This window comes from Gossypium hirsutum, chromosome D07 (genome assembly GCF_007990345.1).
Source record: "Gossypium hirsutum isolate 1008001.06 chromosome D07, Gossypium_hirsutum_v2.1, whole genome shotgun sequence".
Taxonomy (NCBI): domain Eukaryota; kingdom Viridiplantae; phylum Streptophyta; class Magnoliopsida; order Malvales; family Malvaceae; genus Gossypium; species Gossypium hirsutum.
In genome coordinates, this window is record NC_053443.1 from 47306256 (window position 1) to 47323102 (window position 16847).

A 16847-nucleotide genomic window follows, 5' to 3' on the forward strand; every position below is an offset into this window, starting at 1 on the left:
TGATACTGGTATATCTATATAAATAGGCAATAGTTGTGGGTTTATTGATTTTTTTTAAAATTTTTATATACATTTATAGTTTATTTTATTTTTAAATAAAGTACATATTATACGCAAATGAGTTATATGTATACAAGTGTGCTTATATAAAAAAAGTAAAAAAATTTAATATTTACTATTAAGAAAGTTGTAAATTTTGAACATTAAATGAGTAAATAAAAAATTACTGTATTGAATTTTGGTGCAAGACCTTTTGGCATTTAGTATTCAGAGTTGAATTTAGTGATTATATTTCATATTATAAATTATTCCCTCGAGCATGTGAATGATTTGATAAGCAAGCAGGTGTTGGGTGATGAGTTATTTGCGGTAGAAGTTATGAAATTGAATGAGCATTGTCCTTCAAAAGCTACCTTGCTTTGTCTGTTTGGAGTTGCATGAGCTGGAAATTTAGATTCCCGACTTCCAACACTAAATGGCCGCATAGTCATTATGATGATGTGAACATTTGGTAACACAGCGTAGCTCATGCTCTTTTCTTCACTCTAATCCCCATATCTCCAATTTTGCTCCATTTACTTTTTCATCATGTTCTATGTTATATTAATTTCTAAAACTAAGATCAACAAATTGTAACTAAAATTTACAAATATATATATTGACAGGTTTGGAATATATCTTATACATTATTAATTATAAAAACCGAACCCTGACCTCGAAACCCACCTAAGTCCAAAATTTCAAGAACTTGGTTATCTATTAAAAATAGAGATATATTCTGAAAAAATTACCTTCCTAAAACGAAGAGATGCAGCTTTGGGTTAAGAATGTTTTAGCATAAAAATCACTTTACCTAATCATAATTACAAAGTTAGTATTGAGAAAAACGAGGAAAAGCGAATGAGAACTAAATTCTGTACTTACCCCGTCTTACCTTCTCTTCTATATTTTACCCAAACTGCTCCGATTTTTAGGATTACAAATTACTAATGACTTATCCTTTTAACATTATAAAAAATTATCTTTATCTTTTTTATTTAATTTTTCATCCTTTTTAGTTCTTAAAATTATATCTTTTGTCAAATCACGCTAAAAAGTTAACTCTTGTTAATTTTGCTGACGTGACACACATGTAGATTTCACGTAGATGACATGTCAACATTTAATTAATTTCTTAAAATTTAAAAAAAATATTTTTTATAATCTTTAATAATTTTAATGGATATTAATTTTTAAAAATAATTTTTTGAATTTTTTAAATTTTAAAAAATTAATTAAAACTTGATGTGTTATCTATCCACGTGGAAATCCACATGTATGTAATATTTGTAAAGTAAAAAAACGTTAACTTTTCCATTTATTTTAAATTAATTTGACAAAAATACAAATTTAACGATTAAAAAAATAAAAAAATTAAATAAAGAGCTAAAACAACTTTCTTTCTTTCTTTTTATAAAATTGAAGGGCTAAATAAATAGTTATGCAAAAATTGCTACAATGGTAGAAAAATAACATAATAAAAGTTTCTGATGGGGCACTTTCGAGGGTTTAAGATAAGACTAATAAGCATCACATGACACAATTTTAAACATCATTATTATTTTAATTAGTTATATCTAATTATAGATTGTATTCGTGTTTAAAAATTATTATATTTAAGGTTAATATGTAAATTTGTCAAATTTACCGCTATACTTTATTTTCATTGATATTTGCCATTGTTCTTATGAATTAGAGATAAATTTACCACTATACTTTTAACTCTATATTAAATTTTGTGAATTTTCTTTTATTTGATTGAATTTTGTGACTAGAGTTAATTTTTTTATTAAAATTTTCTATTCAATTTTAATTTTATTAATTTGAAGAAAAAATTTAATAAGTTTACTTTAATATTTAACAATAATAAGTTAACTAATAGAATCTTAAATTTAAATAAAAATGGTTATTTATAAAAATAAACTTAATTCTTTTCTTTTATGATATATGTATTTTTATTTTTGAAGTTTTTATTTTATTAAATAGATATTCTAATTTACTTTATTATTTTTTAATATTTATAAGTTAAATTATTATTACTATTAAAATAAAATATTTGAAATAATTTTTCTTACCTTTTCAAATCATCAAAATTAATTTTAAATGATAAATTTTAATTTAAAAAATCAAAGTTGGTAGCAAAATTTAATAAAATTTAAATTTTAGTGGTAAAATTCAATCACATAAAAATTGAATGACAAATTTACTCATAATTTAAAAATATAAAATATCAATGAAAACAAAATATAATAACTAAATTTACAATTTAATTCTTATATTTAAGTCTACTAAGGGTGGGTTTGGATTAGACCTGTTCATGGGCCGGGCGGCCCGGCCCGGCCCGACGGCCCGCCCGAAATATGGGAGGGTTTGGGTAAAAATATAGGCCCGAAATATGGGCTTGGGCAAAATTTTAGGCCCGTTTAAAAAATGGGCCAGGCCTCGGGCAAAATTTTTTTGGCCCGGGCCCGGCCCGAAAAATATTAAATATATATTTTTTATTTTTAAAATATAATAGTTTTTTATTTTAAGTTTATTTACTTTCATTTCCTTGACTAGTGTTACAAAATAATAATAATAAAACATCAAGTTTGTTTTACTAATCAAATGTTAGATTTTGTTACAACAATTAATACAATTAATACAATTAATACAATTAATAATTTGATAAATTTACTAATCAAATGTTAGATTTTGTTACAACAATTAATACAATTAATACAATTAATAATTTGATAAATTTACTAATCAAATGTTAGATTTTATTACAACAATTAATACAATTAACAATTAATAATTTGATAATTTTACTAACAATTAATTTTAATAACAATTATTTTTAATTTTATTAAAAAAATAATTTTAATTTTAATTTTAATTAAAAACGGGCCGGGCCGGGCTGGGCTCGGGCCCCATATTTTTTCTTCGGGCCGGGCCTGGGAAAAATCTCAAGCCCATATTTTGGGCCGGGCCGGGCTCGGGCCTAGTAAATGGGCTGAAAATTTTTGTGGGCCCGGCCCGGCCCATGGACAGGTCTAGTTTGGATGGGTAGTGCATTACATGCAATTAATGTAAAAACAGTGGTGGCGGTGAGATTAGATACTGTAGCGTGAGACAAAAAGTAAGTTAAACACACCGCACCGCACCTAATCGCCCATCCAAAGCCACCCTAAATATTAATTCAACCCACATTAATATTATTAATAAATTGATGGAAGATGTGGATTTGAAAAGGATTTTGATATATAATTTCCATTTTAAAGAGTTGGTGAGATTATGAATTATTAAAAAAATATATTAAATACTTTATGTTAGGTTCTTATTTTTGGTGATTGACCAGAAAAAACCCTACCATTTAAGAATTCATTGGGCTGCTAACTATGAAACAATCATTTTCATTTTCATCTTTATCTTTATCTTTATCTTTTCCATCATTAAACCTTGAAAAAGAATGAGAGATGTAAGAGGTTAGAGATGGAGGAGATTCTGGTCTAGAAATAGAGAAGAAGTCGATTCATCCTCTTAGGATTTCTATAGAATTTTATTATATAAGGTTGGACCCTAAGTCAAATTCCAAGTCAAGCCATTTAAATTATAATTATATAACAAAACCCAAGGTAAAAATAGGAATAGTAACCATCTCTTATTTGCATATTAATTTTAATTTATGGGTGGTTGGATATTGATGAGAAGTTTGAAAGTTTATAGAAAAATAGGGCACTTTATTGGCATGGAATATATAAATGGTTTAGTGTGGGGAGAGAAAGGTACATTAAGGGGATAGAACTGCCACACTTATTTAGGTAAGTGGTGCAAAATCAAATATTTAGTAGCTATATGACACTTGAGTGGAAAGTGGGTGATTTCTTGGATCACCCCCCACATTATGCCATTTTTCTCCCCTTGGATCACTCCCCACCTCTATTTCCTCAACTCAAACCCCATTTTCTTATTTGCTGCTTCTAGGGATCCAATATGGAATTTCTTGGTGCATGAGTCATTTTTTGGATTTCTTTTCTTAATGGGAGATTAAGTTTGACCAATGTATTATTATTATTATTTTATTAGTCACATTTATTTTTAATCATTTTATTCACTAATAATGGGATATAAAAAGTTGATGTATTCACACGTGCCTTTTAAAATAAAATTTTGTCATAATTGAATTGGTCATGGGATGAATCTGATGAGATAAAACGAATTGAGACAAAAAAACCAATTGAGCTGGCTTTTATAATTTTTTAAAAATTTTAATAATTTATTTACTTGAACCGCCGGATAAAAAATCTCATTGATTTAATTTTCAATTCATTTAAAAGAAAAGAAAAATATAAATTGGGATTTGAATATTTCCATTATTTTGGAATTATGACTAATAATAAAATATGTATTTTAAGTACAGAGTGTAATTGAAGATCAACTCAAAGGTTCATCCAACAGTTGTACACATTCATGTGGATTAGAATAAAAATAATCTTCTTCTTTTGGTCTATCCGGAATGACCACCCGTTTCTTCGGGTTTCCCATTCTATCCGAATGTACTTCCTTCACGGTTTCTGAGAACTCGTCCCAGCTTAACGACCCGCTCTGGTATTCATCTATTAACTTAACCAGAAGTTTTCTGTCTAATAAGATCGTTTTCTTGAACCCCAAGAATCTGGAACGTGTTAAACAAGCAATTATCGATATAAATCAAATTCAAGTTCGAACAGCTACAGAAGAGAATTGACGCGAGTGTCAGATATGTTTACCTCCGATGGCCTTCGACAACCTTGGCCATGTTTATTATTTTAAATTTTAAATTTTTGTACATTAAATAAAAAAATTTTAAATTTTAGCAAAGGATCATATTTACTTTAAATTATAAAAATATTATTAGAGTAAAATAAACATAAACATAAATTATAAAAATATTATTAGAGTAAAAATTTAAAATTTTTTTATTTCATAAACTATTCTCATCAAATTCACATAAACATAAAATGCGAATTAGTTTATACTTTTTTAAATAGCTTTATTTTAAGTAAAATATATTTACTTTAATAATAAAATAAAAGGCTTTTATGAGTAAAAATCATAGATTAAGAGCTTATTTAACTACAAAAATAGGTTGAGGGCTTGTTTATTAAATAAAAAAGTGAGTTGAAGGGGAATAAAAAGAAAATAATAAATAAGGATGGCTTAGAAGGCAATTAGCCACTTTTCAAGTTTAGTGCCGGAGCGGCACCATTTCACTTTCTTTTCTCAAAATGGTAAATTTGCGTATCAGGTCCTTGAATACTTTAGATCATTACATTTCAGTCCTGTGCCGCCTGTGGCAGGCCCTCCACCAGGCTATCATGTTTTTTTTTTGTATTATTTTGGTAAATAAAAAAAATTAATATTCTTTTGGTATTTTTTTTTATTTTTTTTGTAATATTTTTGTAAAAGATCCGAATTGTAAGTACAAGAATTGATGCGAGAGTGTCAGATGTGTTTACCTCCGATGGCCTTCGACAACCTTGGCCATGTTTCCGTCATATGTAGGAACGAATATATCACTTTCTAAGGAAACTAGATAATCCAACGCTGCCATTTGGGATGAGTGGTTTTGGAAGAACTTCAAGTCCGATCGAACTAGCAGAGTCTCCTTTCTGACCTGTTGTGCAAGAAAAGCCGACTGTTAGATCACATATAACATGCATTGTAGATGCCGAACATACATCTTACTGACCAAATTAGGAAATGCTTCTGCCAACGGAGCCATCCGTCTCTCTCCACCATATATTTCTCCAGCGGCAATGTAAATTTGAACATTGCGGTCAATACCGAGCGCTCTTAATACTAGAGCAGTTTCTTCGGGTGTCAAAGGGCACAAACCTTCTTTCCTTTTCATTTCTGAATTTATTACTTTTTCCTTCCACCAGGGATAAGCATACCTAATAATACCGGATTTGCTGTAATTAGTAAAGAGATGACATAATTTATTGTTGTGGGAATGACAAAAAAGGCTTACAGCATACCTCATCCTTGTAAGTTCTTCCTCTTCATCGCTGTTGCAACCATGAGTGCAGCCGGAAAAAGCCAACATGTCCATTTCATATCGGAGATGAAGCACGAGAAAAGGGCCTTTTTCCCTCAAAATCTTGACAACCCTTCTACCCAATTCCTCGATTTGAGAAGTAAATTTAAGCGCATTGAAATTTACACGGCAGCGCAACTTCTGAATCTCGGGTGGTAGGTTATTATTTGCAAGCCGAGCATCAGTTTTATTCAACTGTACAACTTTGTGCTTTTGCACAAGAGGAAGAATCTGGTAACAATGACTCCAGAATTAGATGCAATACAACGAATTGCAAACAATACCAGGACAGCAAAGCTTATTCCATCTTTAATCGATAGGCAACTAACCTGATGAGCATAATAAGAAATATCGGACCAACTAATCGGTTGCATAGAGAGGAACATTCCTTGGTCAACTCGATGCTGAACTCGGGGTGGTAATTCCTTCAATATCCGAACCTCATCTCTCAAGGAAGTAATGAAGTGATCAACATCGAAAATGTCCTTAAACTCACTGATCATAATTTATAAACAATCAATTTGAGGATCATCTTGAATTGCAGCTCATAATTCGAATCCAAAAACAAAGATTAAATAGATAGTATGTACCTAGGGTCATTCCAGAAAGAGGTTTTATCTAGTTCAGGAACAATAAGTGTGACATTTAGGTATCTGGCAATGGCAACCATGTCGCAAATCTGCAGAACAGAAGCCGGAAAAGACATGAAATGGTTAGCATCTGAACAGGAAAGTTATGAGCTAAAAAACAGACAGTGAAACAAGGAAATTCCAAATGATGCTGAGATGAAAAAATCAACTTACCGCAGCTCGCATTTGGTTGAGTCCTCCATTGCAGGAAACCATAAGATAACCATTATTCTTATATAACCCTGTAAAAAAAAACAGTCATCAAATAAGAACAGTAGTCATAGACAACTTGATTGGGGGGGGGGGGGGTTCTTCAATTTCCATCAAAGGGAAAAAGCAGAAAGCCCCATAAAGGCTTTAATAGCTGATAAGGCAAGCAAAAGATTCACAGGTTAATTGACATAAGAAAAAGGGGGAAAAAAGATGATAAAAAGCAAAGTCTTTGTTAAGGACTTAAGAAGGCATCTTTGACAGAAAAAATTGCCTGTTCACAAGAAATACATACAAACAAACAAACAAACAAACACCAAATATTGAAGAAATGGCGATTAATTAAAATCAATCATTGCATACTCAAGAAATCGCAAATAAAAAGAAAGGAACTTTTGAGAACTTACTTTTCGGTGGAAGAATGAGTTTTGGTGGAATAGAAGACAATTCAGGAGCAACCAAAGGCAACTCAGAAGTAGAATGAGTGAAACAAGAAGGCCAGCCTTTGAGCAACTTGGGACCAAAAAATTCGCCTAATGTCATCAAATGAGCAAAGCATGTCCATATCAAAATTGTGGTTAATGCCCTTATCATCCATAGCTTCATTCTAGACCTTGAAACCATTGAATTCTTTAACTTCTCCACTTTCCCTTCCCCAAACATCTTAATTTTCATTTCCCACTGTTTCCTGTAATCACACTTTCCACTTGTCTCTTCTACTCTGCACATTGTAAATTACCCCTTTTCACCTCAAACTTCACCCCCACTTGATCCAAATCTTCAGGCTTTTTTAATCAATTATAATGCAAAAAAAAAAAAACCTCTGAAATTTTGGGTTTTCTTTTCCCAAGATATGGTGATTTCTGAAAATTTTAATAAACTTAACCACCAACTCCTTGAACTCTAAACTTCCCTTGTAACCAAACTTTTGAATTAAGATAATAACAAAAACCTTAGCTAGAAACAACAGCTCCACCAAGCTTACCAAAAGCAAAACTAAAGCTTAAAAAAGACAAACCCAGATTTAAAAAACTTACTTATTTTGGCCAAAACCCCGTAAACTCTCAACATACATTATCCAAATATGCAAAACCCAGAATTCTTATGATTCGGTTTCAGCTAAATCTCCACTAACTACTCCCCAGAAAAGCCTTCTTTTCAAAATGATCCAAAAAAAAAAGAAAAAAGAACCAAGTTCCTTTAGCTTATAAACAGAATGCTGAAAAGGGAAAAGCCTCAATTGAGGTTCATTCTCTTTTTCCGGTGAAACTTCCCGACCAGATCCCGGCGAGGTCGACGCCGGTGAACTGCTCAGAAAAGAAAACCAAAGTTGTGAGCTTGAGAGAGAGAGAGAGAGAGAGGGGGACAGGGACAGGGACAAAAGAGGTGAGAGCTTTGAGTTGTGGTTTGATAGAAGGGAAAGAAAAAGGTTAAAAGCCTGCAATTAAGGCATTAATGTGTTGGGATTTCTTTTGCTGTTAAGGAGTTGGAGGATCTTCACTGCAGCTGTTGATAATTGAGGAAACTATAAAACCTTGTAATTCTGTCAATTATAATTTTTCGTCATAAAGAAAGGAAAATAATTAGCTGTAACATTAAACAAAGATAACAAAACGAGTATTTTCAGTTCCTTTTAGTTTTCTTTCTTCCTTTTTATTAATTAAATTTTCTATTATTAAAATAACAAAATCATCCGCGAAATCAAACCCTTTTTTGTTTCAAAATGTCGGCGTATTTTACACTTCATAGATGTTATAAAAGTTAGGGTTAATTGCACTACAGCTCCCCAAATTATGACCTAAATTATAAATTAATTTTTAAACTTCAAAATATAACATCATATTAGCCTATCCATTAGTTTGGATGTTGTTGATATAATTCCAAGTAATGAATCCAATTTTAACCACGTCACGTGAACAACTTTCATCAATGTGTTAAAAAATTATTACTACTAAATTTTAATGATATTGTGTTTTTTTAGGGATATTAAATTCTTTTAGCCTTCCAACTTTATAAAATATATATTAATTAGTCCTTCATTTAATTTTTCACCTATTTTAACCCTTAAACTTATATTGTTTGTCAAATCACCTTAAAATGTATGAAAAAATTAATATTTGTTAACTTTGTTAACGTGACATACACGTGGATCACTACATGTATGCCATGTAAGTTAAAAAATTAAAAATATTATTTTTAATTTTTAAAATTTTTTTTTTTACATTTTTCAAATTTAAAAAAATTTATTAATGGTTGATATGACATCTACGTTTATCCCACGATAGCTAACTTTTCATCTATTTTGGGGTGATTTGACAAACAACACAAATTTAAAAGCTAAAAAAATGAAAAATTAAATGGAGAGTTAAAATGATTTTTTTTTGTAAAGTTGGAATGACAAATAAATCATTCTGTTTTCTTTTTTTTTAATATGCTAAATTCAAACTACCTTTACAGTTAGCGGTGTTCAAACGGTCAGTTCGATTATTAATCGAATTACCCGAAATGTAAAAATCTTTAATTGCTAATCGAACTAATTTTTTTTCAAATATATTAACCGGACCGAAATATTTTGGTTAATTCAGTCGGTTAATCAAATTAATTGAAATTTATATGTTTTTATCTTTTGGTTAAAATAAGTATAAAACATATAAAAAAATACATTGTTAATGTTCATTTTTTTTAATAGTTCAAAAAATATATTATATGTTATATATTATTTATTTTGATTAATATAAAAAATAATAGTTCGAAAAATACATTGCTAATATAAAAAATATATTATATAATATATTATTTATTTTGATTAATTCGGTTAATTACCCGATTTCGAACCGAAATAACTGATAATCAAAATTTTAAAAAATCATTAACCGATTTTCGACCGAATTAATTCAGCCATCGACCGATTAACCGAATTAAATCGGTTCGGTCAATTAATTCAATTTTAACCGAACAATGAACATCCCTGCCTACAGTAGATATATAAGTACTTAAAATTTGATCCATGTGTTTTAAATATGTTTCATATTAGTCCTAAAGTAGCATTTAACGTCAAAATTGAAGAATCTAATTGATAAGAAAATGATACTTTAAAAACTCAATTACAATGTTTTAAAATCTAAATAATAATTTACAAACGTTTGCTACCATAAACCCTAGAAGTTAATTTTGCATATGGCTTGCATAGACACATTAATTCAAATTAAATCGAATTTAAGATAATTTTTTAATATTTAGAGTTAATTCAGTACGATTCAATTTACTATTTAGATAATAAAAATTATTTAAATTTAATTATTAAAATTTATAAATATCAAAATAAAAAATAATATTCTTGAACTTAAATAAATGCTAGTTTTTTTATTTTGTTCTAACATATTTTTGAAGAGAAGAGATTGTATGAAACCATGATTCCATGTCATCCCTATCCCTTTCCAATAGGAGAATGACAAATTAACTTTTTCTTCTTGATTTTTAGCACTTTTAGTTGGATCTGAATTTTTTCAAGAGGAAAATTTTAATTTGTCATTCTCTTATTAGAAAGGGATAGAGATGCTATGGAATCATAGTTTCATATAATCTTTTCTCATTTTTGAAAGTTTATATACATAAAAGAAAATTAATTTTTTTAATTTTTATAATTGAATGTAAGACTTGGAGTTATTTGAGATTAAACCCAAACCTTTATACCTACAACCTAATACTTTTAACACTAAATCAACAAACTTTTATTTTTCATTAAAATTTTCTCGGTTTAAGTTTTCTTAGTATACCAACTAATTAGGGAGTCCTTTTTCTTTCTTAACTATCATTCAAAACTTAAAATATAACATGATTAAACCATTATTCACAACATCAACTAGATATTTTTTTATATAGTCTAATTATAGATATACATATTATTAGTTACTTTGAGTTAGTTGTTGAGTTAATTTTTCAATTTAGTGTTTATAATGGTCATTTTTAATTGTATATATCATAAAAACAATTATATATATATATATTAGATTACGGTACATTTACAAGTTGAGTGAAAAGTTTATGTAAAAAATATATTTATAAAAAAAACATGTAAAAAATAGATGAGTCTTTCTGCTAAAATGGTAAAATTGAAGCTTTAGAGGTTATGATATTTTAGGTTTAAATCTTACCATATATTTTATTTTTTTAAATTTATTTTGAGTTTAAATTAATTTTTTATAAATTTTATATAAAAATAAAAAAATAATAACAAAAATAAGTACCCTATAATAATATTCATACTTTATAAAAAGAAATATCATTTACCAATTAAATTTATATTTAATTAACTCGAGATATTAACTTAACCAAAATATATTATCTTAATGAAATTTGTGCGTACAATATAAACTCTATCCAATCTAAGTCAAAAGATAAAATATTTTTCAAATATTGCATAGTTGATCGTATAAAATGTAATCTAAGGTTTTTATATACTAGATTTTTTTTTCTTATTATTTCTATTTTGTTTTGAAGTATTAAAGAAATGTTGAAATTTTCATCATAGTTAAATTTAATAATGAGGTAGATTGAGTCTTAACTCGATTGGTATAGATATTGTTGACAATACAGGAGGATGTGAGTTCGAGTGCGTGTTGAAATGCATTATCCTCTTATTTATGAGTTGGGGTGACAAAATTTTCAAAACTGAATTAGTGGTCAAATTGATTAGCTAATATATTTTCAATTCAATAAATTTTTAACCTGATTTAACTTTTTCATACTAATCCAATCCATTTTTGGTCCGTTAAACAGTCAGCTTAACTCATCAATGATATTTTTTACATCATAAATCGTTAATAAACTTCTTTCTTTTTCACTCTACTATTCAACAGTTGACAAAATTAGGAGAAAGATTATATTGTTACATGATATATTTGTATTTTATCTAATTTTTTATTGATTTCATTTTTCTTAATGAATAAACTATTTTTATTTTATTTATAGTTTTACCGAATAACTTGTAATCCAATTTAATAAAAACGTCCATTTTATTTTTTAAGTATGAAATAAGTTTGAACATTCTACGGCCCTTTTCTTTATTAAATTTGTCAGCCACTATTTTATTTTACATTTATACCAACAATTCCAATTGAACCGAATAGAGACTTCTTCTTGTAAAAACCTTGATTTCTTTTTATTAAATTATGTTGAAAATTGTGGATAGTAAATTTAGATATTATTAATGTATCAATTAGTGTGATTCATGAGTACTTATTCAGGTTAAAAAATGATGATTCATTCATCTGATGGATACATTTAATTTTCATTGAACATATTTCTTTTCAAAAGTATGTCCAATACAAAGAGTTATCTCTTCAATAGTGTCCACTGAATGCATATAAATAGAAGAACTATGACACTCAAAATATAATTATTACATTCAATTCAATTTCAGAAATTAAAGTAAAAATTAAGAAATAACTTGATTTTGCTAATCAAAGGAAATCAAAAAACTTAGTTGTATCTTGGGAAGACCTTTGTCTTAACCCTCTAGCAATTTTGTGTAGAGACAAATTGTTCTCTTTAAAAAGCATCACGCACCTCGAAATTTATTGTTTTAATTCCATATCGTCTCCGCTCAAATTCTCCACCAAATTATTCTTCAGAATACATGATTTCTATTAGATAAATATGATTTTCTATCTTCTTAATACCAACCTCCAACTAAATTGATGAGTTTCGAATTGTATATTTTTTCGTGATTTTTTTAAGGTCGGTAGTAAGTTCCCACCTTCATTCTATATATACTTTTTGCTTGTTTTATTTTTTTAATTACATTTAATTGCAAACTATATATTTATATATTTAAAAATATCAAGACAGTAAAAAAATAAAATGAAGATAGAAACTTGTTTTATTAGATTGACGATTGAATTGATCAGCTGCAAATTTCGAAATATTTATAATAAAAAATCATAATTCAAGATTCTTCATCATTAATAAGAGTTAATATTGAGTCAATCACGACAGTGTTTTTTTTTAAGAGTTCATTGGTACAATTATAGGTAAAATCTATAAATTAAAAGTGATACATGTTCAATTAAAATTATAATAATTTTTGAAAAAAATTAATAGACATAAAAATTAAAATATATTTAGATTTAAATTATAATAAATTTAGATAAAATCCAATTAAATCCAAAATTATCTAAAAGAAAATCTATCCATAATAAAACTTGAACAAGATCACAATTTTTTCCTTTATTCGAAATAGTCTTAGTTAAGGTCTAAAAACACTTGAGTTGAAAAATAGACATTGGAACAATAACATCCTAAAACTCATTTTTCTCTCGTTTTGCTCTCTCGAGGTTGGTCTCCATCTAGTGCCTTTGTCGTGTGTGCGGCTAGCAACTAAGTCAACCACTACGCCTTGTCCTTCCCTCATGGTGCCTATTTCTCTTGTCCTAGTCGCCATGGCTGGCGACCTATTGGGGAGATAATCATATTGTTTTGGCATTCTTCCTTGGATTTTCGACGACATCAGAGGCGGGTGCCAATGTTGATGGCTTGTCCTCCTTGGTGCCTTATTCAACAAACTGCAATTTTGGTCTTATGAGAAATAAATGAAGACTTCAAGGTATGTATTAATACTACTTTTTTTAAGGTTTTATTTGCCCCCCCATATTTTGGTGTGCAAAAGAGTTATTAACAAATAAGCCTCGAGGATACAATGAAGCCTAATGACGAAAACAATCTATTAAGCATTAAGTGGAACATAGCAAGAATATCAATTTCTAATAAGCATGGCTCCTATTTTCAGTCGAATTTGAGAAATAATCTTCTAATTAAACTCTGTTTATTTGTTTCAGTCAAACACTGATTAGTTTAGATTATTTTATTATTATTTGACATATGAATTTAGCCTATAAATAGGCTCTTTTACAACCTTAGTAAACACACCCCATTTAGATATTAGAACTCATAACACATTTAGAGAATTTTGTGTTTACGTTTTGAGGGTTCTTTATTTTCGGGGTTTGGGGTTTAATTTTATCTCCATCTTTTGTACTCTTCGTTCTTTTGCCATTATAGTAAAATTATCTTTGTCCGTAGTTTTTTATCCTCTTTGGAGAGATTTTTCCACGTTAAATTTGGGTGTTCAATTTCTCAATTTATTCCGCTATTTTTGTTACTTGTTGCTTAATCGGGTCGATCACTAACAAGTTTTGAAATTGAAAAGTTCGATGGTGAGACAAATTTCAATCTATGGCAAGTTCGGATGATGGCAAGTCTAGTTCAATCCGGTTTGAAAAAGGTTGTTATCGGGAAAAAAACCTGAGAATCTAAATAAACAAGAATGAGAAGAGCTTGATGAAATGGCCTTGTCTACAATCCAGCTATGCCTCGTGAATACGGTATTGCAGGAGGTATTGATGGAGAAGACCTCATCCGCCTTGTGGAAAAGGTTAGAAACTCTTTATGCGACTAAGTCTCTGGCTAACCGTTTAGTGTTGAAACAACGTCTATTTACGTTTTGCATGAACGAATGTGAGCTTCTTAGAGATCACATCAGTCAATTCATTCCTCTTATAAATGATTTAAAGAACGTTGAGGTTCATATTGATGATGAAGATCAAGCTATGCTATTATTGTGCTCTTTAACCCCTTTATATAAGTCTTTCAGGGAGACCCTGATTTATGGCAAAGACAAACTCTCGTTCGAAGATGTGAAGCATCATTTGTTGAGTAGAGACAAACTCGACAATGAGCTTCATTTGGATAGCAAGGTAATGATACGACCTTAGCCCGGGAAATTACTACCAAATCCATTGAGCTGCTACGAGGACCAATAACTCGATCACGAGTTAAGAAATTTTGAAATGCAATAGCAAGCTATGTGGAACGAGCTTGGGGAGAGCAAGTAGCCGAATTCGATAGTCGTGCTTCAAACCGTTTAATAGGCGTCACTTGCAATTTAGTGCAAGCTGAATTTGTTTCTTTTAATTAAACTTATCTTAGTTTAATAAATGAGTTGCTGATCATTTAATTCAACTCATCTTAAGTTTTAATAAATGAGTTAATTATTGAACTTTATTAAATAAGATGCTTCTTAATTGATCTAGTTCCTATGATTATTTATTGATGCATGAATTAAGTTCATTTAATTATGCTTCTTTAATTAAACTAGTTGCTGGAATAATTATTGCATATATGCTTTAGTTCATTTATTTAAGTAAGTCATAATGTGTGTTATGATTAATAAGTGTTTTCATGTGTTTAATAAACTCATTTTAATGTGTTTATTGCAGGTGACTTTTTAGCTCATAGTTGTTACAATTCAAGGCTGTTATACATTGAATTAAGTGGCTGTTCAAGTTATTTTCAGTTACAATGAAAGGGGCTGTTATAAAGGAAGATTAAACATCATTAAAGAAGTTTTTAAAGAGCATTTTATGCCCTTTAAAATTCGGCAGCAACCCTTCTTCTTCCAACAGTTTTTGGAGCTTTCAAGAGAATTTAATCAAGCTTTTAAAATGTCATTAAGGAGCTGGTTAAAAGATGGTGTCTATTCAGCTGGCCAAGGACAACTCAAGAGTCATTTTTAAGCAATTAAAGACATTCGAATCAGCTGAATTGAAGTGATTTTATGGAAGGAGTTATTTGGTTCAAGCATAAGAAAAGACATGAGTTTTTATGGCACAATAAGTTGGATGTTCTTGACCATTCGGTTACCTTGTTCTAGCATTATAAATAGATGTAATCAGCCTTAGAAAAGAGACTTTTTGCTGAATATAGATGAAAAATTTGAATTGTGAGTTATCCAATTCTTTTTGTTCTTTCGGAATTGATTTGACTTATCAAGCATAGCTTGTGGCGTCTACCTTTTCTTTGTTTGCTGAACTTATCACCTTTTGGTGTGGCGTTCAATATACCTTTGGTTCCTATCATAGTTGATAGTGGGTCAAGGTTTCTTGCTGTTTCTTTAAACCGATAAACACCTAAGAACCATTTTGAGACTCGGGTCAACAATCCATTATTTGTTGGTTCATTCTCGGTCTTAGCCAATTAATTCGTTATTGTTTTCTTATCTATTTTGTCTATTACATTTGTTTGAAGCCATTAACTTTATTTTGTTTCTTTTAAACCGAAACGAATCTATCCTATTCAATTCACGATCGAGCAACTCAAATACGACTCGACTCAACACCAAGGCGGTTTATATCAGGCAGATAGGCAAGCTTCCGTTTTGATGGCATCAAAGAAACGAGACAAAAGATGTCGCTATTGTAAAAAGTTAGGTCACATCAAAGCAGATTGTTATAAACTGCGAAATAAAAGAGCTGCTGAAAGTAACGAGGAAGATGTAGCTGGTGCTAATTTGATCGATGAAAGCAGTGATGATTTCTTGTTAGTGTCAACGAGCGATAACTCCAAGCTCATGTCTGAGTGGATCCTAGATTTAGGATGTTCTTTCCACATGTGTCCCAATAGAGAATGGTTCTCCACATACAGTTCGGTTGAAGGTGGAGTTGTGCGCATGGGAAACAATTCATCTAGTAAGGTAATTGGTATTGGTACTGTTAAATTAGGATACACGATGGGACGATTAGGACACTCTCAGATGTTAGGTATGTACCTGATTTACGAAAGAATCTCATCTCCTTGAGTATTTTAGACTTGAAAGGATGCAGAATCAACATCGAGTCGAGCGGTATTAAAGTATCTCGTGGAGCTCTCGCTTTGTTAAAAGGTAAAAGAACTGGCAGTCTTTATATTCTGGAAGGTTCTACAGTGACCGGTGAAATCGGACGTCCCTTATACGTTACAGAGTCGAAGTCAACTCGTTTGGAGCGGAGACAACTTGGTCATAGGAGGGAAAAATGTATGACCGTTTCGTTAAAGAGAGGTTCTCTTTTGGATGCAGGTTTTGAAAAGTTAGG

General features: G+C 29.8%; 1 protein-coding gene across 1 annotated transcript; it reads right to left on the bottom strand.

Moving 5' to 3' along the window:
• Positions 1-4374: 4374 nt before the first annotated feature.
• On the bottom strand, positions 4375-8585 carry LOC107954885 (rhamnogalacturonan I rhamnosyltransferase 1). The gene is made up of 8 exons (XM_016890570.2): positions 7347-8585; positions 6904-6971; positions 6691-6779; positions 6430-6595; positions 6042-6331; positions 5753-5957; positions 5520-5677; positions 4375-4696 (listed from the first exon to the last, which is right to left on the bottom strand). The coding sequence occupies exons 1-8, from the start codon at positions 7666-7668 to the stop codon at positions 4456-4458; spliced, it is 1539 nt and encodes a 512-aa protein (XP_016746059.1). The 5' UTR covers positions 7669-8585; the 3' UTR covers positions 4375-4455.
• Between the last annotated feature and the right edge of the window lie 8262 nt (positions 8586-16847).

Excerpts from the sequence above, each read along its gene's own strand:
- LOC107954885 (XM_016890570.2), bottom strand. The coding sequence starts at position 7,668 with ATGTGCAGAGTAGAAGAGACAAGTGGAAAGTGTGATTACAGGAAACAG. Across the intron at positions 6,596-6,690 it reads TCTTTCTGGAATGACCCTAG|TGAGTTTAAGGACATTTTCG; the intron begins GTACATACTATC and ends AATTATGATCAG. Across the intron at positions 6,332-6,429 it reads TTTCTTATTATGCTCATCAG|ATTCTTCCTCTTGTGCAAAA; the intron begins GTTAGTTGCCTA and ends CATTGTTACCAG.